Raw genomic sequence first — 25,114 nt, forward strand, 5'->3', positions numbered from 1 at the left:
ATTAAGACTGACAAGGTGGTCAGAAATAAACATACATTACTATAGCAAAATTCAGTATGAAATATAATAGAAAAATGGATCCTATTCATGATGGCAATAAAAACTAAGAAATACCAGGAGAAGTGAAAAAGTTATAATACTTGACAATAGAACAAAACCATCCTGAATAAATACATTACAGGACTCCAATGGGAGATTCAATATTGCAAACATTTTCCCTCAAGTAACCCATAAATTAAATGCAATCCAAACAAAACTTCCAACAAGATTAAATAATTTTTTAAATAAAACCCACAAGATGACTCTAAAGTTCATATATGAGAGATAATGCCAATGAATAAAATCATAGAGGACAAGAATAAAAATTAAACCAACTACATACAGAACTTTATAACTGACATTTCAAGTCAATGGGAAAGGTTTTAATAGTGCTTGGAAGAGGAAAAAATTAAAATTACATCACTATCTTTTATCAAATTTCTAATAAAGTCCAAATAAAAGATGAAAAATAAATAAGACTATTAAAAATTTTTTTTGTAATCTTAGGACTGGGAAGGCCCTTGTAATTGAGAAGTCAAGCATTAAAAGACCAAAGATTCACTGACCTAAACACTGAGCCACAGATAACACTATCAAGAAAGCTGATGGCAAATGACAAACTAGGAAAAACTCCTTGTGGTGTGTGTGCAAAGGATTAATATCCAGAATCTATTTTAAAATCATAATGTAGATCACTTAGAAAAAGACAACCTAATAGAAAACTTGGCAAAGAGCTATGACTGGACAATTCCTGGAGAAGAAATACAAACAGCCAACATATGAAAAGACATCTAACCTCACTATTAAACAGGGAAATGTAAAGTGAGAACATTTTATGTGTAAGACTCAAAAATTTTAAAAGTCGATAATATGTAAAGCAGACATAAAGAAATGTCATATATTTAAGTAGGTACTTTCATACACTACTGGCAGAAACAAACTTTGTGCTTTTGGAAGGCAATGTGGCACAAACAAGTTAAAAATGTACACACCCTCTGACCCAGCAGCTCTATTTCTAAGTAGCCATCTTTCTGATATATCTGCACAAGTGTAAGAAGACATACATTGTAGCATTATCTGCAGTAGCAAACACTTAAAGGCTTCCTAATATGTCTGTCAGTGGTCAAATAAAGTAGGTAACATCCACCTTGCAGAATATTATGCAGCCATTAAAAATAATGAGGTATTTATCTATACAAATGTGAATTTCATCACATGGTAAAGTGAAAAAAACCAAAACGTATCTACAATATGATACTGTTCACACAAAGCAAATGTGTACATACATGCAAAAGCACTGTGAAGAAAATGAAAATGTCTCATCAGTGTAATTCTACTGAAGTGTTGAATAAATGTCAGAGCCTGTCAAGGAAATTTCAAGTCCCAATCTGAACCATGTTCTGTAATTTGCAGAATAATGGTATCAGTTCAGTTCAGTCGCTCAGTCATGGCCGACTCTTTGTGACCCCATGAACTGCAGCATACCAGGCCTCCCTGTCCATCACCAGCTCCCGGAGGAAAAAAATATCTGTAATACAAGGCTGAATGGGTTAAGTGGTACAAAATATTATGATATACAAAGGAAGAAAAAATTACAGCACCTGTATGTTACAGGTAATTAACACTTAAGAATGACCTTGAAGGTCCATGACATCTAGTAAACTATGATTCTGCTTAGGCAAAGACATAAATTTCATAGGCTAGAAACTATTGTAGGTAGATGGTCATCGGGCTAGCTGTGTCAGCCCCACCTGTGTCTGGAGTGTACATGTCACTCAGTTAAATGCATATAATACTGACACATGTTATGTGTATGTTTTGTGAAAAAGGATCTCCCAAAATAAAATGAAAAGTTCTAAGATCTAAGAAAACAGTGATTTATAAATCAGTCTTATACTGAAATATTCTTGGTAATCTGAAAGATTGTCTTGAAAATCTCAGTAACAATCTATTGCATTTTATAAGGACAAAGGATGGTTTTAGTGGTATTTAAATTCTAGTCATCCATGAAAGTCTTAGAATGTGATCCTCAGAGATGACCAAAGCCTAAGATATTTACTGTTTGAAAGGGGGCAAAACGAGGCCAAAAGACGAAAAGACTCACACAGGTGAAACTATTCCGTATGATGCTATATGAGTAGCTGTTCTTCAGTCGGGTCCGGCTCTTTGCAATCCCGTGGACTGCAGCGTGCCAGGCTACATGGCTAGTTACATGACATTAAACATTTGTCTAATTGCACCGAGTGTAGAACACCATGAGTGAACCCAAATGGGAACTTCAGATTTTGGCGAGTATGACGTTCATCTAATGTACCACTCTGGTAAGGGATGACTGTGGGATAGGCTATGGTCAGGGAAGGACGGAGACAGAGGTATATGGGAAATCTCAGTATTTTCTGCTCGATTTTACTATGAACCTAAAACTGCTCAAAAAATAGTCTACTGAGAGAGACAGAGAGAGAACGGAGTATGAACTAATACAGTGTGTAGAGCTGTGTTCATACATGTCCCTCTTCCTTCTTCACGCACACAACCCTTCGAATGCCAAGCTGACTGTCCTGTCCGTCAGCACCTCTTTGCACTATGGCTTCTGCCCCGGCAATTTCTACATGATTTTCCTTTTTGTTCTAAGCTGTCAAACTGTCTCCACTCTTAGGCCTTTAATAAAAAGCTTCTGCAAGCCTTGAAGTTATCTACTTTCTAAGTACACATGGGTTCTCGCTTGATGTCACAAGTGAAGAATGTTAGGCATCCCCAGGACAGTGGTTCAGAGTTTGCTGCTGCTCTCTGGCCACTTCTAAAATCATCACAGGACTTGGTCATTAGCAGAGAACTGAATGCATGAAATGGAGTGGTCAGATAATAAGTAGACTAAAACCTCACCTGCCAGACAAACACCTTTTCAAATGTTACACCTTTCATATTTAAGCCATCTCCAGGGCTCCAACTCCTGAGGAACGTTAGTTACCATTTTGCTATTCAAAGTCAGAAATGCATGTACAATGGCAAATTTTGAACTGGATTTCCCCATAACTCAAGCTATTTCAGTAAATATTAAAGGGGCCAAAGACGAGCCTTCCTAATGAAAGCAGTAGAAAAGATTATACTTGCAAAGACTTTTTCCAACAATACTATTCTCATCCTTGCACATAAAATTGTACCAAATGGAGTAGGAAATGGCAACCCACTCCAGTATTTTTAATTAAGAAGTTGAAATATTTTATTATTAAATTGTTTCTTATTCTCCTGCAAGGTTGTTGCTTCATTGTATAAAAACAGTGTATTGCAAAATTAAGATAGTAATATTCTTTACTGGACGCTATACAACAAACAAACTTTTCTCTCCTGCCAGCTATTTTCTAGGGGGAAGATAATTTTGACCCAAATGCAGGGATGGCTGTAAGCAAGTTACAAAATTATATAAGGCTTAAGATAACTGTGTTATCCTTGAATTACATAATTATTATAACTAGTTTTACCACATATAATTTCAGAAATTTTGAATATTGTAACTGGAGCCTGGCCTAAAAATCGTAGGGTGCTGTCAAAAAGATGCACAGTGTTTATCTGAAGTCATTAGGAAGTTAAGGGGTGTTTTCTTCAGGAAACATTGTTACAAGTGGTTTCTTTTCTTAAAAGTTGCTTTTTAAATACATATCCACCCCTAATTTTAAGACAACTATGCTAAATTGTTTCAAACTAGTTTAGTTAGGGGTTCCATTTTCACTCCTCAATAGATTTTATGTATTTCTCATATGCTTCTTCACTCATTAGTTCCCGACTCCGGTATTTTTGCCTGGAGAATTCCATGGACAGAAGAGCCTGGTGGGTTACGGTTCACAGAGTTGCAAAGAGTTGGACACAACTGAGCAGCTTTTACTTTGCTTCGCTTCACTTCCTGAGATATACAGGTTGCCAGAAAACTGGCTAAGGTCAATTTTATTGCTCATTATTATACTGAATACTCTTCCCTACTGTAGTTACCACCATGAGAACTTCCTGTCTTCCTACATATAGGTCAGCGGAAGCCCTCTAGTGTAAGGGAAATGATATGATGAGTATCACATTTTACTGAGTATTGTGTTCCAAACTAGTAGTGATTTTTATTACTTACCACAATTCAAAATCCCTAACTTGCCAATCTTAAGCTGCACATTTATAAGAAAAATGTCCTCTTTTTCTAGATAAACCCTTTAAGACTATTAAACTAATTTCCTAAAACCTTTGAAATTACTGAACTGCTGTAATTTCCTTTGACCAGACTCCCAAATATCAGCTTTTAAAATTCAGGTAATGGGTCAACCACTATTGCTATAGTGGTTGATAAATATTTGGTTAAAAAACCTTCAAGTCATTGTGAAATGGCACTAGCTGTCATTGGGGTTTGTAATCTACTTGTTTGCTGCTGTGGGGGCTGATGTGAAACTGCGCTGTATCTAAGATAAGAATGAGAATGACAGCCACGAGGTGAGCCCAGCATCAAGCCCTCACGGAGTGTAAGAAGCCGGGTTCTGGAGAGACTCGGAGAAACCTGGCTGCCCTGGATATAAAACTTACGTGTTTCCACTGAGTCTCAGAAGAAGTATGACAATATTCAACATCCCACATTTGGGGGGAAATAGTGTAACATTTTGGGAATACGGCAGAACTGTGTACTTTGAATGATATATTCCAAAATCACTTAATTTTAATTGATGGCTTCTATTAAGGGAGTGGATAAGGGATAGTAAATTCTAAATAATGGATGTTATCCCCTTGTCGAGTGTCTCTGACCATTGGTAATGCTGACAATCAGTGATGGTTTTAGATGATTACTAATAACAGATGGTAATCAGCTTTTCTTGAAAATGCACTGTTAATTTCCTGTGTTATCTTAAATAGATAGATGAATGCAACAATTAGGACGACTGCATGCTTCTTCTAAGAGGTGAAACAATGAGGGAAATTTTGGACCTTACTTTCTTCTAGGTGAGAAGGCAAATTTAAGGCTCCTAGTATAAACCTTGAGAAGAGTTGCAAGCATATGCTCACAAACACTCAATTTTGGGGAAATCTGTACCACTTCTTTTCTTCTCATTTAGAAGAATCCATCTAAATGCCAGACAACAGAACTCAGTAAACAGCCTGCCTTTGTTTCTTAGGCAAGCCTAAACTGCTGGGAAGCACCGCTCTATCCCGCAACCCACAAGCTCCCACATATGCCCGCCTTCTGCTTAGCGTGATGCCTCTATGATTGAAGCTCTTTTCTCTACTGAAATGCCCTTCATTACTCATGGCCCAGGTCAATACCGACCGTGGACCACCTACCATGGTCTCTCCTGTTGAGCGGTTACAACTTTACAGGAACAACAAGGTATATTTCTATCTCCCCAGAGAGAACAGAACAGGGATTTTTTTCAATGAACAGGTGTCCCACTGAGGGAATTTTTATTTCTGCTGTCAGTGCTCTCAGGGTCTTGCAGGGTTAGCTGGAGGGCTTCTAGGTACAGTTTTCCATTCAGTTAACACCTATGAAACCCCAGGTCTGCAAGTCAGTGTACTAAGAGGAAGAGCTACTTTATAGCAGAATCACGTACACTTAAGATTTAGGATTTAAAAAAATAGAAGATTCAGGATAAAACCAGTCTACATACCTACTTTGGTGTTCAAGCCCCTTCTAGTCAGCCCCCATTTTCCTGCTACTCTTCACAACAGAAATTTTTTTTTTTTTTTAATAAAGAGTTCACTGTACTCACTGTCTTCATTTCTTACCACCTACTGTCTCCTCATTCAACGCTAAGGCTTCAGTTCCAACCATGCCACTAAGTTTGTTCCTCAAAGTCATGAACAGTCTCCATTTTATCAAATCAAGGGTCACTTCTTAATCCTTATCTCATTTGACCTCTCAATAACATTAGATTCCTGAAATAGTTTCTTTCCTTGGTTTTCAAGCTACTATGCCTCTAATTTTTTTTTCCTTCTTCATCAGCTACTTCTTCACTCCATTAGTAAACATGAGTTTTGGGACCCTTCCCATCTCTTCCACAATTATTCCATACGTAATCTCATTCCATGGCTTTAAATACTACATCAGTTCAGTTCAGTTCAGTTCAGTCGCTCAGTCGTGTTCAACTCTTTGCGACCCCATGAATCGCAGCACGCCAGGCCTCCCTGTCCATCACAAACTCCCGGAGTCCACCCAAACTCATGTCCATCGAGTTGGTGATGCCATCCAGCCATCTCATCCTCTGTTGTCCCCTTCTCCTCCTGCCCCCAATCCCTCCCAGCATCAGGGTCTTTTCCGATGAGTCAACTCTTCGCATGAGGTGGCCAAAGTACTGGGGTTTGAGCTTCAGCATCAGTCCTGATAATTCCTAAATGTATAGCTTTCCCTTGAACTGTAGACTCTAAATTATAGATCCAACTGCCTCCCTTACATCACTACTTAAAGTGCACCTCAAACTTCAAGTGTCCAAAACACTTTCTCCTCCCCAATCCTGCCCCTTTCAGGGAGTGGGAATTTGCTCCCCCAACATCCTATTGCTCATGAAAAAATATGTAGGATCAGTCTTCCTTTGCCCCCCCCCCCCCCTTCCTCCCCTACATTCAGTTCAGAAGCAAGGCCTGTAAATTCTATTTCCAAAACAAAACTTGAGCCCATCTACTGCTCTCCATTTCCACGGCTACCATCCTGGTCCAGTCCACCACTCTCCCGCGTGCCTCCACAATCCATTCTCTACACAGCAACAAGTGTGATTTCTTCCAACTACGAATCGGGCTATACTACCTCCCTGCTTCAAACACTCCAGTGACTTCTCATCACACTTTGAATAAAATCGAACTATTAACCAAAGCTGCAAGGCATGGCATGCTCTGGGGACCACTCCTCTCTGACCTGATTCCCCTGCTCACTGTACCCAGACACCCCTGCCTTCTTCCTATTCCTTGAACACCTCATGTTTGTATTGGTCTTAGGGCCTCTGCATCAGTTCTCTTTCCATCTGGAATGCCTGAATCTCCGCTTTCTGCATATCTTGCATGGATCACATTCCAGCTTAAATGTCACAGTCTCAAAAAAGATCCTGCCTTAGAAAAGGCCTAAAGTAGACCCTCAGTTATTCCCATCATCATGGTTAATTTTCACCATTTACGGATTTATTTCTGAACTTTGTTTCTTCATCTCTACATACTTAGTATACAATATCTAAACAGTACCAAATGTACAAGCACTCAAATCTTAATTGAACAAAATCCTAATGCACATGACAAGATATATTTTGCACATACATATATACACAGTTTGCTGAGGAGGTATAAAATACTTAACCAAGAAGTATGAGTTAAGTAAAAGGAAAATTTTTAATATAAATATTTGTTTTCTAAAGGTTAAAAAAGAGGGGTGACGGATGGTGGTAGCAGCACAGCATAGTGGGAGTAGAAAGGCCTTAGTTCTGAGATCTAATTTTATCTCTACCATTTAGCTGGGTAATTCTGGACAGTCTGCTTGATCTCTCTGATGAATACTTGCTCTTTACAGGTCTACAGTAGTAGTTCAGTCGCTCAGTTGTGGCTGACGTTTGCAACCCCATGGACTGCAGCACGCCAGGCTTCCCTGTCCATCACCAACTCCAAGAAGTTGGTGATGCCATCCAACCATCGTATCCTCTGTCATCCCCTTCTCCTCCTGCCTTCAATCTTTCCCAGCATCAGGGTCTTTTCCAACGAGTCAGTTCTTTGCATCAGGTGGCCAAAGTACTGGAGCTCATTCAGCTTCAGCATCAGTCCTTCCAATGAATAGTCAGGACTGATTTCCTTTAGGATTGATTGACTGGTTTGATCTCCTTGCAGTTCAAGGGACTCTCAAGAGTCTCCTCTAACACCACTGTTCAAAAGCATCAATTCTTTGGCGCTCAGCTTTCTTTATGGTCCAACTCTCCCATCCAAAACTGACTACTGGAAAAACTGTAGCTTTGACTATACGGACCTTTGTTGGCAAAGTATTGTCTCTGCTTTATAATATGCTGGCTAGGTTGGTCATAGCTTTTCTTCCAAGGAGCAAACGTCTTTTAAGTTTATGGTTGCAGTCACCATCTGCAGTGATTTTAGAGCCCAAGAAAATAAAGGCTGTCACGGTTTCCACTGTTTCCCCATCTACTTGCCATGAAGTAATGGCTTTCTGCCATAAGGGTGGTATCATCTGCATATCTGAGGTTATTGATATTTCTCCCGATAATCTTGATTCCAGCTTGTGCTTCATCCAGCTGGAATTTCTCATGATGTAATCTGCATATAAGTTAAATAAGCAGGGTGATAATATACAGCCTTGACATACTCTTGCCCAATTTGGAACCAGTCCATTGTTCCATGCCCGGTTCTAACTGTTGCTTCTTGACCTGCATACAGATTTCTCAGGAGGTAAGGTGTTCTGGTACTCCCATCTCTTTAACAATCTTCGACAGTTTGTTGAGATAGAATTCAATTAAATTATGGCTAACACAGATGACACCACCCATATGGTAGAAAGTGAAGAGGAACTAAAGAGCCTCTTGATGAAGGTGAAAGAGGAGAGTAAAAAAGCTGGCTTAAAACTCGACATTCCGAAAACAAAGATCATGGCATCTGGTCCCATCACTCCACGGCAAAAATGGGCAAACAATGGAAACAGTGACAGACTATTTTCTTGGGCTCCAAAATCACTGCAGATGGTGACTGCAGCCATGAAATTAAAAGATGCTTGCTCCTTGGAAGAAAAGCTGTAACAGACATATTAAAAAGCAGAGACGTTACTTTGCCGACAAAGATCTGTAGAGTCAAAGCTATGATTTTTCCAGTAGTCAGGTATCGATGTGAGAGTTGGACTATAAAGACAGCTCAGTGCTGAAGAATTGATACTTTTGAACTGTGGTGTTGGAGAAGACTCTTGAGAGTCGTTTGGACTGCAAGGAGATCCAACCAGTCCATCCTAAAGGAAATCAGTCCTGAATATTCACTGGAAGGACTGATGTTGAAGCTGAAACTCCAATACTTTGGCCACCTGATGTGAAGAACTGACTAACTGGAAAGACCCTGATCCCAGGAAAGATTGAAGACAGAAGGAGAAGGGGATGACAGAGGATGAGATGGTTGGATGGCATCACCAACTCCATGGACATGAGTTTGAGTAGGCTCCGGGAGCTGGTGATGGACAGGGAAGCCTGACGTGCTGCAGTTGCAAAGAGTCGGACATGACTGAGCAACTGAACAACACATATTAAGTATTTAATTACTATTAGTATCTCCTCTGCACAGCCCCTGCCCCAGAAATTTCGTCTTAAAGCATGTTTAGATAGAAACAACAGACAGCTAACGCTTTCTTGGTCAAGTTCCTTAGTGCCCTTAAGAAAGAGAGAATTTAACAATATACGTTAAAGACTGTAACATGACAAGGAGAGCCGGACAAAACAACCTGTGAGTTTCCCTTTTAATTCTGACTCTACAATGACTGCTATAATGGACTTAAAAAAAAATTTCCGTTTTATAGATAAGAAAACTGAAGCTCAGGGTATTTAAATAACTTGCTAAATGTCAAGTCAGATTCAGATAGTCTCTAGAGACTAGAGACAATACTTTTAACAACAAATTATGGATTTTTTTTCAGGCCTCAAAAAGGTACAATTTATCAACTTTTATACAAACAGTTCTTGCTATTTAAGACTCAGCTTAATTTTTTTCATCAAAACCAAGTTAAGTTATCCTATTCTGTACAGATTTTTACTGATAAAAATCTGTTTTGGTTTTTGTCTCTTTAAATAAACTTGCCAGTAAGGATTGGGTTTCCTATTCCTTAGCACTCGAAAAATGTTCAGAACATTTACCACATACACAGCATCAGCTGTTAAAGAATTCAAAAAGTAATAAGCCTTCTAAAGGCATATATGCCTATAGCTGGATATACTAAAAAGAATTATGGAAGTTTTTTTTAAAAAGACAAATGTTGTATATGTAATAGTCTACCAGGCAAGGACTCTTTAATAATGTCCTGCATTTGCTCTTATTTTAGAACATGAAATCTCAACAACTGCTGGATCTAAAAATCTAGGGGAGATTTCAATATTTGAGGACATTAAGGAACAAGGGGAATAAAAGTTCCTACTTGGTACAGACATACATATCCACGAGCCTTTCTGAACCCAAGGAGCATTGTAATGTTAGCTTATTTGCTCACTGACAACGAGGACAAAAGATGTGTTCCTTCATTACAGAAGCCGAACTTAATCCAACAAAAACCTTACTAGTATTTATTTTTAAAAATGACTAACATAATTGGCTCACTTCCAGTCTTCACTTACCTTGAAAGACTATGTACTCTCTAAAACCTGTACATGCCAGAGTTATAGCTAAGTGATTCTGGGGCCACCCTTGTTATCATCATGAACTAAAAGAATCCTCACACTGCAAAGTGGGGTCTTCCTGTCCTCCTGAGCTTGTGGTCTGATTCCCAATGCTGAGGCTGGTCTGTTCACTAGGCTCTTTCCAGAGGAAGCCTTAAAACATAGATTCTCTCAAGGAGGATATATTCCTTTTTAGGAAACAGTAACAAACAAAATCTAAGGTAACTGATCATTCTCTTGATAAAATGCTTAGAGATGCTAGACAGATTTAGAACAAAAATTATTTGAGAGTATAGCTGAGTTTAGAAGAAAGGCAACTCTCTATGTGGTGGAAACAGAGAACTAAAAACCAGAATGGTCAGTGTGTGATATGATAACTGCAGCTGAATTTAGTTATTATTTTCATAACCCAGGGTTTAGGTATTCTCACCTAGGACAGAAGATGAGGTATAGGGCCCAAGTGAGGCAAAGAGAAGTGACTCCCAACATAAAAGCTGAGACTCTTGAACAGTAACTTCAGTGAAAAAGTGGAAAGTTAATAAGCTGAGAGTTCAAAGTCCTGGGCAAATCCCTTCCAAGAGTTTAAGGTCCTTTATTATACCACCAGTGTAGTTCAGGAACTCCCAAATTGAAAAATTAACATAAAAACTAGATTCAGACCAGTGTTAGCCCTAGAGTGTCTAACAGATAACAAAACAACTAAGTGGAAGGACATCCACATAAAAAAGTCACAGGGGCGCTTCATAGAGGAAAAAAAAACTCACTAAAGATGAGTTTACAATTAAATACTACATGAAACCCAAGAAATAATTCCCTAGAGCTAGAGTCAGCACACAATATAGCAGAAATAGACTCCTAAAAGTGTGAAATTAAAAAATGACTGTGAAAAAGAATATAATTTATATTTAAAATGAGTAAAGACATACAAGAAGGAATCAAAACACTAAGGAAAAATACATTAAGAAAAATAAAAATTTCTGAAAATGAGTAAAATAAAACTTACAGAATTGAAAAATATCTTGAAATATTGAAATGAAAAATAGATGAAAAAGGGACACCTCAACAGGCAGTATAAGCAGCAGCTAAAGGATCTGTGCACTGGAAGGTCTTCATCAGGGTGTTACCCAGGGTATTACCAGTATATGCAAGGGGCATTAAGCAATGTGGAGGAAAGAATAAAGGTTTATTTATGTCTAATGACAAATGAAGGTGGGAAGAATAGTAAGAAATGGGGAAAGGATAATATCTGAAGAGAGAATACGTGAGAACTTTCCAAAATTAATGAAAGGTATCAATCCTCAGATCAATAAGCATAATTCTTAAATAGAACTAAAACTAAACCTACATCTAGACACACTCCCCAAAAATGCAGAATACAAGAGATAAGGGAAAACTCTTAAAAGAACCAGAGGAAAAAGGCAGATTACTTCCAAAAGAATAATTAGAATGATTTCTCAACAGCAATCATGGAGATCAAGAAGAAATGGAATATTTTCAAAGTACCGAAAGGAAAAAAACATCCTTTCAATCTCGAACTCTGTGCTCACCTAAAGTATCAAGATTGAGAGCAAAGATTTTCACACTGAAAAAGAATTTACTACTCACAATTCTTCACTGAAAAAAACTATTAAAGGATATACTTCAAAAAAGGAAAGAAACTGAACCTAAAGAAGGAAGATTTGTAAGAAATTGGTAAATGTAGGTTTATCGATAAGCGCTATGAACCACATTAATTATTTTCTAATCTGACATATAAAAATAAGGTTAAATGAAAATACCAGGCAATAGAAACACAGCAGATAGGAGAAATGAACGTTTTGGAAGAACGTAAAACAAGTCATATCAGAGCCATGGTTCCTAAACTTTGATGTGCACTGTAATCACCTGGAAGGCTTGTTAAAGCACAGCCCACTAAGCCTTGTCCCTAACATTTCTAATGTACCAGATCTGCAGTGGAGACTGAGAATTTTCATTTCTAATAAGTTCCAAGGTGATGCTGGTAATGTTTCTCTAGTAACCCTTTGGGAATCAAAACACTTGATTTTTAGGTCGAATATGAATGTTAAAAAAAAGTAAAGGGAAACATCCAAATAACTAAAGCATATTATTTACAACCCAAAGAAGAGGGAAAAGATGAATAAAGAAAAATAAATCAATCCCACAGAAGTCAGGGAAGTAGGAAAGAAAAACAGAAATAAATACAACTAAGTAATCAATCACAATCCAATGAATGGACTACATTCACTAGTTAAAAGACAAAGAGGAGTTGATTCACTTTGTTGTACTGCAAACACAACACTGTAAAGCAACTATATTCCAAAAAAAACAGAATTCAATTTAGAATTAGATACCTAAATGTATCTGAGTGTGAAAGAAACTTTAGAACTTTTAGAAGAAAATGCGGGAATAGGGAAGGATTTTTTAAACAAGACACAAAAGAGCTAACCTAAAAAGATGAGTAAATATAACTACCTAAGAATCAAATCTGTTTATTAAAAGACACTAGAAGAAAGTAAAAAGATCACATGCAAACCTGTAAGACCACCAACAGTACATTAAAAATGGGTACAAAATACAAATATTTCAAAGAAGAAACATGATCAAACACAGAGATGTTCAGCATCATTAGAAATCAAGGGACTGCAAAGCTTTCCTCGTGGTTCAGGGGTAAAGAATCCGCCTGCCAGTGCAGGAGACATAGGTTCAATCCCTGGGCCAGGAAGATCCCAGAGCAGCAGAGCAACTAAAGCCCATCTGCCACGACTACAGAGCCTGTGGGCCACAATCACAGCCTGTGCTCTGGAGCACAGGGATGGCAGCTCCTGAGGCCCACACACCCTGAAGCCTGTGCTCTACAAGAGAAGACCCCGCAACGAGAGAAGCCCGTACACCGCAACTGGAGAGTAGCCCTGCACTCCCCACAGCTAGGAAAAGACGCCCCACAGTAATGACCCAGCAAAACCGAAATCTTTTTTTCTTTTAAATCAAGGGACTACAAATGAAGACCATAATGATTTATCATTTAAAACCCATTAACCTGCAAAAACTAAAATCAGCGAAGTCAATGTCACAACATACATCAAAGGTAACTATTATATTCTGTTAGTGGTATAAATCATTAAAACTACTTTGGAAAATAATTTAACATTATTTTGTGAAACACCATACCCTGCAACCCAGCAATTTTACTCCCACGTGTACTCCAGAGAATCTCCTACATTTTTACTCCACATGACACAAATGTTCCTAGCAATAAGGGTTAGATTAGTAAAGGCCTGGAAACAACCCAAACGTCCATCTACCAGAAAATGGATACATTATGGTAATTTCCACAACAGAATTCTGTACATCACTGAAAATGCATCAACCACAGCTATAAGCAACTTAATAAAAGCAAAACAAGAAAAAAAAAAAAAAAATTCTAGAAGAGTACAAAGAATATCATTTGTTTTAAAGCTAAAAAAGTGATATACTTTACAAAATTTTTTTTTTGAAAGCAGAGAGAGCAAAAATCTGTGTCAGCAGTTACAGGGAGTGGGGATGACAAGTGCCTGAGATGAGGAGGAGCGTCTCAGTGGACGGTAGTCAGTGATAGTGGTAGAGTTCTCAGATCGGGTATGGGAGTGGGGTCATGATGCTCGTTAATATTAATATGCCTTATAACTTGATTTCGTAATTCAAGTAAGCACGCTTTACTTAACATACATACATACATTTTTCTATTCTCTGCTAGGTATGAAATACATTAAAAAAGTTAAAAGGGAGTGCTAAGACTAAATTATGCTAGTTGATACTGACTGCAGTAGGAACCAAATCCCCAGTACTTACTGGTCAAGGGTCTTATAATAGATGTCCAGATCCTTGTTCACAAGCTCTGTTGTTCTCATAATAATCATCATTTCCCTGTACTTTTCCTCAGCATCCCGAAATTGAGGTTCTCGAAGTTCTTTCTTAAAATGAATAATTTCTTCCTCATAACCTTTCTGTCGTCCTATTGCCAAACTGTGATTTCTTTTTATATTGTCTATTTTTTCTTCCAACTTCTGATGTTCACTAGGAGGGAAAATAACAAATGAGTACCATTTTTAGATTTTAGCAGCCCACAGTAGAAAAGCCAGATTTCTTCAGCTAGATAAATATATCATTCTCTTTGCAATCAGAATACAGTCTTTCCTTGCTTTTTCTTTAAGGCTTCAATACTAAAGAAAACTTTCTTCTTTCCAAATCTCTGAAGCATCCAGGTTTCTAAACAGCTGATTTGTGTGTGCTGAATAAAGTACTCTCATAACATGTGAACACTGAAAAAGTTCCTGATGTTTACACATTAACCAAAGTAAAGTACTTTTGGTGATTAATATTACAAATTTATAAACTTCTCACTGTGATCTAAGTGTACAACTCTGAGAAGTTACTAACAGGTTTCATCAGTTTGTTCACAGTATGTTAGACAAAATAAAATTTTACCTCAAACTATTAATTTATGTTGTAATACTACTAATGGTTTATTTTCCTCTATGAAAACAAAGTTCTCTTAAATAAGTATAAAAAGCATCACACTGATCAAAAAAGTAAAATACTTAAACTTTTCTCATAACTTGGTAGATAATGCAGATTTTAACATATGCTTTAAAAATCTTCATTCAACAATTACTTATTAAGTGTCCTCTTATTTGCCAAGCACGCCTCTCAAGTTTATGAATATACTTAAAGAACTGGCCTGATTTCTGTTTTGTTGACATTGCTGTTGTATCCTGTTTGAAGAAAGGTTTGAAAAAGAGCAGTTGTGCTTAGCAGTCTGAATGAATGTGAAATGCACTGTTATGTGCCAATTACAGAAGGAATTATAAAAATATCTGATTTTGGTCTTTAGTAGCAAGGAATATACGGTTTCATTTAAAGGCTTTTTCTATAAGCTTCCCCCCCGTCCAACTTGCCACCAAGAGCACCAACATTACAATGTTAAAGAGTACAGCTTGGAAGCTAGGATATCTGGGTCATGTTCCTGGCTTTCATTCTAATTTCCTATTATCCTTTTTTCTGGGTCTCAGTGTCCTAATGCATAAAAAACAAACAGGCTGAAAGATAAAGAGCTCTTCTAGTTAAGTCTTAGTTCCTTGATATATGAGATTGAAAATGACCAAACCAAGAGAACTTACAATAACACAGGAGTAACTTTTTGTTGGGTTTTAATGACTAAATTAAATTTCAGTTTATTATATCTTTCAGAAAAACCTAAGCATTCTTTGATCCAGATTTCTTTGTGAAGTCAAGAAGAAAAATGAAAATTCCATAAGGAATGGCTGAATGAATGAGTATATCTAACCAGCTGAGGTGGGACCAAAAACTGTTTGGCTAGTACAATCTTTAACACCAGACTACTGCCTCAGCATCAACCAGCTTCTTACAGAATTCATAAGGCAAAGAAACCAAGAATAAAATATTTTCTGCTGTAGCAGCTATAGCAACTATAGTAAGTATCAATAAAACCAGATGAAAGAAGAATCTAATTAATCAAATGCTTTGGCTGGCACATAATTATAACTGGGACCAGGTACAATGGGTCACCAAGGACAAAGAACGGGCTGTAACTCCGCTAGCAATTACAGAAAGCATAAGCACTGACCCAGGCAGGGTTCAGAGGCCAGATATTCTTTCTACCATTAACTTGTGAAGCAGGCTTGCTAAAGTCTGTGAATTAGATATGTTTAATACTGGCTATCACTGCATAGTTACAATGTGACTATAAATTCTGTGTTACTACTTCTTCAGTAATTTGGTTTATAAAGCCATTAAATGTATTTGTATGCAAGTGCCCACCTTCTTTCAAGTTTGAAAGGACACTCTGGGCACAGGTTTAAATTCTTAAAAAAAAAAAAATGCATTGAATATATTTCACATGTCAATAATAAGGACCTTTATTTAAACTAAAGACTATTTTTAAAAACGTACTTTTTCATTTGTAAAACCTGCATTTGACCCATTTCCTTCAAATGTTGTTTTCTTTCTTCTTCAACTTCTTTTAGCTCTTCATTTCTTTTTCTTAAAGTAAGGTTATCCTGTAGCCACCTTTCTTGTATCTAAATGTAAATATTAAATTCATTAACAAAAATAATCAAGTTACCAACATGTGATTCATAGCAGGTAACTGGCAACAGGCAGTACCAATTCTGCCTTAGACTCATGTGTAACTCAGCAGAGGGAGAAGCCAGTGTAAAGGGACCTCCAGGCCTAGACAATCTGGAAGGCCTATATACACACAAAACAGACATTTAAATGATGAGAGAAAACGCACAGCTAGATTTTCAGTATTTCATACCTAGGCCCCATAGGGTCATCTTTCCTAAGAACCTCACAATGGAGCCCACTGATCTAAAAGATACAAGAGAGCAAGACTACTATCAGTCTCCCCCACTTTTTCCCCAGTTGTATTTGTCTACTAACATGTGCCAAGACCATTTTATACAGTATGTCAGATAAGATCTTCACCTTCAAGCTGACAAGGCAGTAAGAAGTTTCACAAAAATAGTATGTCTGTATACTTGATGACTTTTTTTCTGGCCACTGAATTGAACTGAAAAACTTTAAATTTAGCTGTTCTTGTTGAGTAGTTTTGTCCTTAAAAAGTAACCATTAAATCATTTGGTGGCAGCAGCACCACACAATTATTTCAGTAGTTTTCCTGGTGATTATAATGGACTATGTTGTCAAGAGACAAACAGAATACAATTTATAAGTTGACTCTTTGCAACTTAGGGAGAAAAAGTCTTCCTGCAAAACAATGGTGGTTTGGCCCCAAAGAGCCTGAATATAAAAAATTTACCTTAAGTTTGGAGTCAGGCCTTTTCAAAGACCCTTCTACAGCAACCTGAGAAAAACTCAGAGTGGAGGGAAGTGGGGGTGAGGGGAGGAGGCAGATCTTTGATAATAACGTTTTGTTGCCAAAGTAATGACACCAGAGTCACCACGGTTTTGGGAAGTGGGAGATCAGAAGAGAAGCCACTTCTCTCACATGCTTAATGTTCACATCCAACCCTGCCCATCTATAAATCACTATCCTGAGTTTTGCTGTTTTGTTTTTTTTTTAACTTCATTAAGGCTCCTTACAGTTTTCCTACAACTAATAATGTAAATCTATACATATCTATTAAAGGCATCATAATAAGCTAGAGACGACAAAAACGATATAGTTGTAAACTACCTTTTGTTGCCAAGGCAACCTAATGTACCACCACAGCTGCTATGATTCCCCAAGATTCTTCCATGAGGGACTATGTTGATACTTCTTCCTTATTAGGAACAAAAGAATGTGGCATTGCTTGCTTTTATCTAACAGAACAATGGCATTTGTTTCAATGAATACCTGAAAGGATTCTCTGAAGGGCTATCACATTCTTAGGTGAGACTGATTTTTTGCATGAAATAATATTCCTGGTCTGTTAGCCTGCACGGTCACCAGAAAGCTAGACGTTTCTTTCAGGTCAGCTTCTAATTGCTTTTTCATTCAGGAAGACAGTATTCGGCACAGTAGTTAAAGAGTATAGGCTTTGAAGTCAGAAATACCTAGGCTCAAATCTCAGCACTGCAACTCTCAAACAGGATGACTTCGGGCAAACTAGTTTAAATTCTCTGAGCCTCAGTTTACTTGTAACATAGGGACAATAATACCACCTGTCAAGAGAACTACTTTAATGTTAAAATAGTTATTGTATATAAAAAGTACTAAATACAACGCTTAGCTCAATAAGCTAGTGAAATTTTTGGGGGGTCAAATCTGTCCTTGTACTTTGAGTCTTCCCTGGTGGCTCAGATGGTAAAGTGTCTGCCTGCAATGCGGGAGACCCAGGTTCGATCCCTGGGTTGGGAAGATCTCCTGGAGAAGGAAATAGCAACCCACTCCAGTACTCTTTAGCAGTAAAAATTCCAGTTACAGTCTTCAAAATATAAAGTATCAGAGGAGGAAGAGAGAAAGTATCAGAAAAAACTAGATGCAGTCATAAAACTGTTTTTCCATTATACTAGCAATTTGACAATGTAGGGTCAAGTTTGACTCTTATTACTTTTATGACCTTTGGCAAGTCAGGTTACCTCCAGTTTCCTTCATCTGAAAAATGAGGAAGATTATTAAACTTCCAAATTTTTTAATTCTGTGGAGTAAATTTAATAGGGCTTAAGTACATAAATATGCTGTTAGGTTCTTCAACTGTTTGATAGTAATCCCAATCACTCAGTTCAGAGAGTAGTTAATGCATGTGGTTTGCCACCTAAAGGAAACATGAAAATTAGCTGCATTACAGGTACTTGTGATAGAGTAATATGCTGAATAAACTACATTCCAAAATTCACCAAAAGTCTAGTTGGGGAAAATGCCATTTATAGAGCAATTTCCTGAAAGCTATACAGTGCTCTGACTCAGTAACTGATACACTGGAACTCCTGAGGACCTTTAACAAAATATACATGCCTCTGCCCATGCCCCAGAGGTTCTGATTTATTGATCTGGAATGGAGACAGATGTGTATTTTCAATAACCCAGGTGACTTATTCTTTTTAATTGAGATGTAACTCATATACCACAAAATTTGCCACTTTTTTCAATTCAGTGGTTTCAGTGTATTCATAAAGTGCTAATTCCAGCACATTTTATTGCCCCCCAAACTCCACACCCATTAGTAGTCACTCTCTATTCCCTTTTCTCTCCCTCCCCCTTATCCCAAGCAACACTAATCTGCTGTCTCTATGATTTGCCTATTCTATACATTTCATGTTAATAGAATCATACAATATGGCCTTTTGTGACTGACTTCTTTCATTTAAGCATAATGCTTCCAAGGTTTGTCCAGATTATAGCATCTATTATTTCCTTACTTTCAATGGTTGAGTAATATTCCGTGAGGACTTTCCTGGTGGCTCAGATGGTAAAGTGTCTCTCTACAATGCGGGAGACCTGGGTTCGATCCCTGGGTTGGGAAGATCCCCTGGAGAAGGAAATGGCAACCCACTCCAGTACTATTGCCTGGAAAATCCCATGGACAGAGGAGCCTGGTGGGCTACAGTCCATGGGGTCACAGAGTTGGACACGACTGAATGACTTCACTAATATTCCGTGACGGTTGATTTTGTGTGTCAACTTGACACCACAGGGTGCCTAGACACTGGTCAAACACTATGCTGTCTATGACAGTGTTTCTGGGTGAGATTAAAATTTAAATTGGTAGATGGAATAAAGCAGACTACCCTTCCTAATGTGGATGGGCCATATCCAGTCAACTAAAGACCTGAACAGCGCAAAAAAGGCTGATTAAGGGGTAATCATCCTGCCTGACTGTATGAGCTGGGATGGTGGTTTTTTCCCCTGTCTTCATATTTAAGGTGAATCCTTGGCTCTTCTTGGATCGAGAGAATATTTTAACTCTCCTAGTTCTCAGGCCAGAACTACACCATCAGCTCTCCTGGGTCTCCAGCTTGCCAACCACAAATCTTGGGAATTCTCAGCCTCCACAATCACATGAGTTAATTCCTTACGATAACTATCTTTGTCTATATCTTTATCTGTATTTTTTTTTTTATATCTTTATCTGTATTTATCAGTCTCTTATTGGTTCTGTTTCTCTGGAGATTCCTGGTAAATATATATGAATATACCACATTCTGTTCATCCATTCATCAGGTGATAACAATTTGGGCTGTTTTCCATATTTTATGCAAATATATTTGAGAGGGCTATGGCAACCCACTCTAGTACTCTTGCCTGGAAAATCCCATGGACGAGGAGTCTGGTAGGCTGCAGTCCATGGGGATGCTAAGAGTCAGACACGACTGAGAGACTTCACTTTTACTTTTCCTTTCAGGCATTGGAGAAGGAAATGGCAACCCACTCCAGTGTTCTTGCCTGGAGAATCCCAGGGACGGGGGAGCCTGGTGGGGTGTTGTCTATGGGGTCGCATAGAGTCAGACATGACTGACGTGACTTAGCAGCAGTGGCAGCATCATGCAAACATATATTTTAAGTTCTTGGTTATATACTTAGGAGTGGGAAAAACCCATGTGATTTTGATAGGTGCCTATAGCTAACTTTTGCTCTCCAAACACTCTAACATTTATTTTAGGCTCCAAGCATACCACCTTCTACAGAACCTTCCTCAAGGGATAATAAAGGTACCGAAACACACTGCAAAAAAAAAGGCCTCAGAAAAAAAAAAAAGCCCCATGAAGTTTGTTGAAAACCTGGTTTCTATTAGTCTATACAGTGTCTTCCTCTCTTTCCATGAATGCCTACAGAGACATTTTTCTCTGGTCTCAGTCCAGGAAACTGGTTTGTTTTCAGTTTTGAAACAATGTGAATCTTAACTATGACTTTCTCTTTTCATGTGACTACTGAGATCTTCAGCAAGCATGTAAGATTTCACGGCCTACATTTTATATACTTAGTACTCTCCTGCTTCACTGTCCTTCTTCTTCTCCTTATTTCTACAGTTTCATTTTCTCATTAATTTATTACTCAGCATTGCTTTATGTGAATAATTAGTAAACAACTTCTAGAACAAGGTAGGTTATAAAAGTAAACTAATGTAGTCAGATCTACTAAATTTAGACCATCAACTTGAAAAGGGTCACAGACTGGTATTATCTTAACTATCTCTGTATATTTGTATGGACTTTATTTACAGATTGTGATCTTAAATAGAAAACACACATAATAAGCTAATGGTAACTATTATATATGCATCATAAATTTATATAGCCTTTATTAGATGGCAGAGATTCAATTGACCTCTGACTGATACTAATATGGGAAGGACTGATGTTGAAGCTGAAACTCCAATACTTTGGCCACCTGATGCGAAGGGCTGACTCATTTGAAAAGACCCTGATGCTGGGAAAAATTGAGGGCAGGAGGAGAGGGGGACAACAGAGGATGAGATGGCTGGATGGCATCACTGACTCAATGAACATGAGTTTGGGTAAACTCTGGGAGTTGGTAATGGACAGGGAGGCCTGGCGTGCTGCGGTTCACTGGGTCACAAAGAGTCGGACACGACTGAGCAACTGAACTGAACTGATACTCATATTTAAGATATGGCTAATCTTTAAAGAGATTTTAACCATTATTTATAACCAAGTGTTTAAAGCATTCAAACATTAAATTTTGTTCAAAACAGCAAGAACAGAGAAACAGTATAGTTTTTAAAGATATTAACCATCATGTTCATATAAGACATGTTAAAAATTATTTTCTCAATGTGATTTTAATTATACGGTAGAAATTAATTTCTTTAATAGAGAAAGCAAATAAAGGAATCAAATGAAAAACAATGTATAGTCTACTTACAACATTTAAGAATAATACAGAGAAGTAAGACTGACAATTGTCAGCAGGGGAGGGAGACTTTTAATTTTATGTTTTTATGTTTAAATTTTTACCAAGGAAGTCTCTTACTGAAAACAAAAAAGGAAAGAAGAAATCACAATGTTATTAGAATTGCTTTTCTCAGGGAACCCTCCTACACTGTTGGTGGGAATATAAATTGGTGCAGCCACTGTGGAAAAATAGGATGGAGATTCCTCAGAAAATTGAAAACAATTACCATATGAACCAGCAACTCCACTCCTGGGCATACATCCAGATGAAATTATAATTCAAAAAGATACATGCAGCCTCCACATTCACAGCAGCACTATTCACAACAGCCAAGACATGGAAGTAACCTAAATGTCCACTGACAAATGAATAAAGCTGTGGTACATACATATGGAGTATTACTCAGCCGTTAAAGAGAATGAAATAACTCTATTTGCAGCAACATGGATGCCACTCAAGATTACACTACCTGAAGTCAGAAAAACAAAGACAAATACCATACGGTATCATTTATATAGAGAATCTAAAATATGACACAAAGGAACCTATGGTGGCACGGTGGTAAAGAATCCGCCCGCCACTGCAGGAGAGGCAAGAGACGCGGGTTCAATCCCTGGGTCAGGAAAATCCCCTGGAGAAGGAAATGGTAACCCACTCCAGTACTCTTGCCTGAGAAATCCCATGAACAGAGGAGCCTGGTGGGCTACATTCCATGGGGTCACAAAGAGTCAGACACAATTGAGCATGCATGCACACACATGAAACAGAATCATGGACACAGAAAGAAGCCTAGTGGTTGCCAAGGGGGAGGGATGTGAGAGAGGTTGGGGACTGGGAGCTGGGATTAGCAGATGCAACTGGTATATATAGAATGGACAGACAACAAAGTCCTACTGTATAGCACAGGGAACCATATCAATATCCTGTGATAAACCAAAATGGAAAAGAGTATGAAAATGAGTGTATGTATAATACATAATTGAGTCACTCTGCTGTACAGCAGTAATTGACACAACACTGTAATCCAACTATACTTCAATTAAAAAAAAATCAGAAAAAAATGTTATGATCTAAAGAATCACAATAACTTACGTTACACCAAGTGTACTTTTTTAAAATTGCATTTTACAAATGAAAATATGTCTCTTTTTATAGTACCACAGGAAAATTTGCTTTGTCTCTCAATGACGTAAAAGAGAAACATACTTTTTATATAAATATATACACAAGAATTGCTTTTCCCTACTGTTTTCATATCTACTCAATGCAAGTATTGAAGAGTAAAAAATAAAAAAGGTAAGAATGTTACTGGTATAAATACCACCATAAATCATCAGCAGAAAAAGGACCTACCTTCTGTGTATCAATATCTTGTCTCATGATTCCCATTTCCTTATTAATCTTTTCTTTGTGTTTCTCACATTCACTTATTTGAGCTATTACTTTATTAAGTTCAGTTTCTTTTTGCTACAAAAAAGAAAATTTCTTAAGCACAAAAAATAAAAATATAAACAAATCATTTTAAATTATATTCAATTAAGTTTTAATTACCTTCTTATAGTCATCTTTTCCATCTTGAATATAATTCTCAATGTCTTTCATGTAACTGTGAATATTTTTTACCTTCTCTTTGATTTCATTTATCTGTAGAAAAATGTTTATTAAATATTGGGAGTAGGCATTTAGGAAGATTTATTTCCAAGGAATATCTTATTTAAGGTAACAAAAACTTAACAGGAGCATACAGTGAAACATGGGCTTGGAAGTTAGAAATGCTGGTTCCAGTTTCCATCACTGACGTATTTTATCTCAAATCAAATTTTATGACCTCCCTTTATTAGCTATGGGATTAGATTAAAAGCTCTCAATTCTCAAACTTCTATTAATAGTTTAAATCAAGAAGCAAAATAATACAAAAAAAGCAAAATAATTTATAATTAATCCTTATTTTAAAAAGATTATGTCACAAATGTTATTTTATCATGCTTTTAATTTCATGTGAAATATCAGTGTCCAACTAGGTGCTTTTAATATAATAATTAAAAAAGTGTTTTTGGTAAATGTATAATAAATGAAATCTTACTTTATCTTGTGCTATTTTGTGGCTTGTATTTTTTTTGTTGACTAATTCTTCTTTCTCCTGCTGAAATTTTTCCAGTGTTGTTTCCAAAGGGCTTAGCTGCTCTTTAGCATCCTAAAGATATAAAATATATAAGACCTTATATAATAGCATTACATTATCTTATTTCAGACTTCATAGTCATAATAAAACCACTTTCTATGTACCAGGCTTTAAAAATACTTTAAATGATTAAATCATTCATTTGCTCCTTTCAACAACCCTATGAGGAAAGTACCATTATTTTCATGCTAAATTTCAGATGAGCACAGAAATGATTTGTCCACGGTCCCCAAAACCAGTAAACGAAGGAGCCAGGATTCAAATCTCATTCAACTCCAGAGTCACTCTTTAGCCACTGAGCTATACTGTGTCCAGCAAGCATATATGCTATACTGACTTGATTCTTTTTTTCTTTTCAAAATTTTAATTTTGTCTTAACAATGTTGTGACAGTTTCAGATGAACAGGGAAGGGGCTGAGCCATACATATACCTGTATCCATTCTCCCCCAAACTCCTCTCCTATCCAGGCTGCCATATAACATTGAGCAGAGTTCTCTGTGCTACACAGTAGGTCCTTGCTGGTTATCCATTTTAAATATAGTAGTGTGTACATGCATACCCCAAACTCTCTAATCATCCCTTTCCTTCATCCGCCCCCAGCCGGGCGACCATGAGCTCTTTCTCTGGGTCTGTGAGTCCCCTTCTGCTTTGTAAGTTCATTTGTATCAGTTCTTTTTAGACCACTGACTTGATTCTTAATCTGCGCCATGTGCTTCCAATTACATGAACATGTGGCTTCAGGTAAATTTCCCTGAGTTTGTAGGGGTCCATATCAGCTCTGTGTAGCTGAAGAACAGGAAAGCTCTTTCAGTTCAGTTCTTTCTTCCACAGATGGAAATATGATCATAAAGGAACTTCTGACATTAAGCTTAGCTTGCTGAAGCTAAGTAGATATTTATGGTAATTAACCCATACTAGTACACTGATGTAGGTGTGTCCTAACTTATTTTGGAAAGAAAGGGGTTTTCAAAAAACTATTTTAATCAGAAGTCCACATCATTTGGCCTTGCAACATCTCTATAGCATAATAACTGTTGTTCAAAACCCTGATCCTCACAAGATCCTAAAGTACCTAGTGAATTCATAAAGGTAGAAACAATTATTCAGAATTAGTTCAGTGTCAGTATATTTTATATTAGGAAGTGGTTAGGTATGGTAGGAAGTCAGATGTCTTACATATCATA

At 37.4% G+C, this 25,114-nt stretch overlaps 1 protein-coding gene across 4 annotated transcripts in view; it reads right to left on the bottom strand.

Moving 5' to 3' along the window:
* RAD50 (RAD50 double strand break repair protein) overlaps positions 1–25,114 on the bottom strand; it is a 258,372-nt gene that overhangs the window by 10,803 nt on the left and 222,455 nt on the right. For all 4 annotated transcript variants that reach the window (XM_042250243.1, XM_042250244.1, XM_004008637.5 and 1 more), the window contains 5 exons: positions 23,831–23,941; positions 23,299–23,391; positions 23,101–23,214; positions 16,338–16,465; positions 14,217–14,441 (listed from right to left, as the gene is read on the bottom strand). In XM_042250243.1, the coding sequence (XP_042106177.1) occupies positions 14,217–14,441; positions 16,338–16,465; positions 23,101–23,214; positions 23,299–23,391; positions 23,831–23,941 (671 nt within the window). The remainder of the gene's footprint in view (positions 1–14,216; positions 14,442–16,337; positions 16,466–23,100; positions 23,215–23,298; positions 23,392–23,830; positions 23,942–25,114) is intronic.

The sequence above is a fragment of the Ovis aries genome, chromosome 5 (assembly GCF_016772045.2).
Source record: "Ovis aries strain OAR_USU_Benz2616 breed Rambouillet chromosome 5, ARS-UI_Ramb_v3.0, whole genome shotgun sequence".
NCBI lineage: Eukaryota > Metazoa > Chordata > Mammalia > Artiodactyla > Bovidae > Ovis > Ovis aries.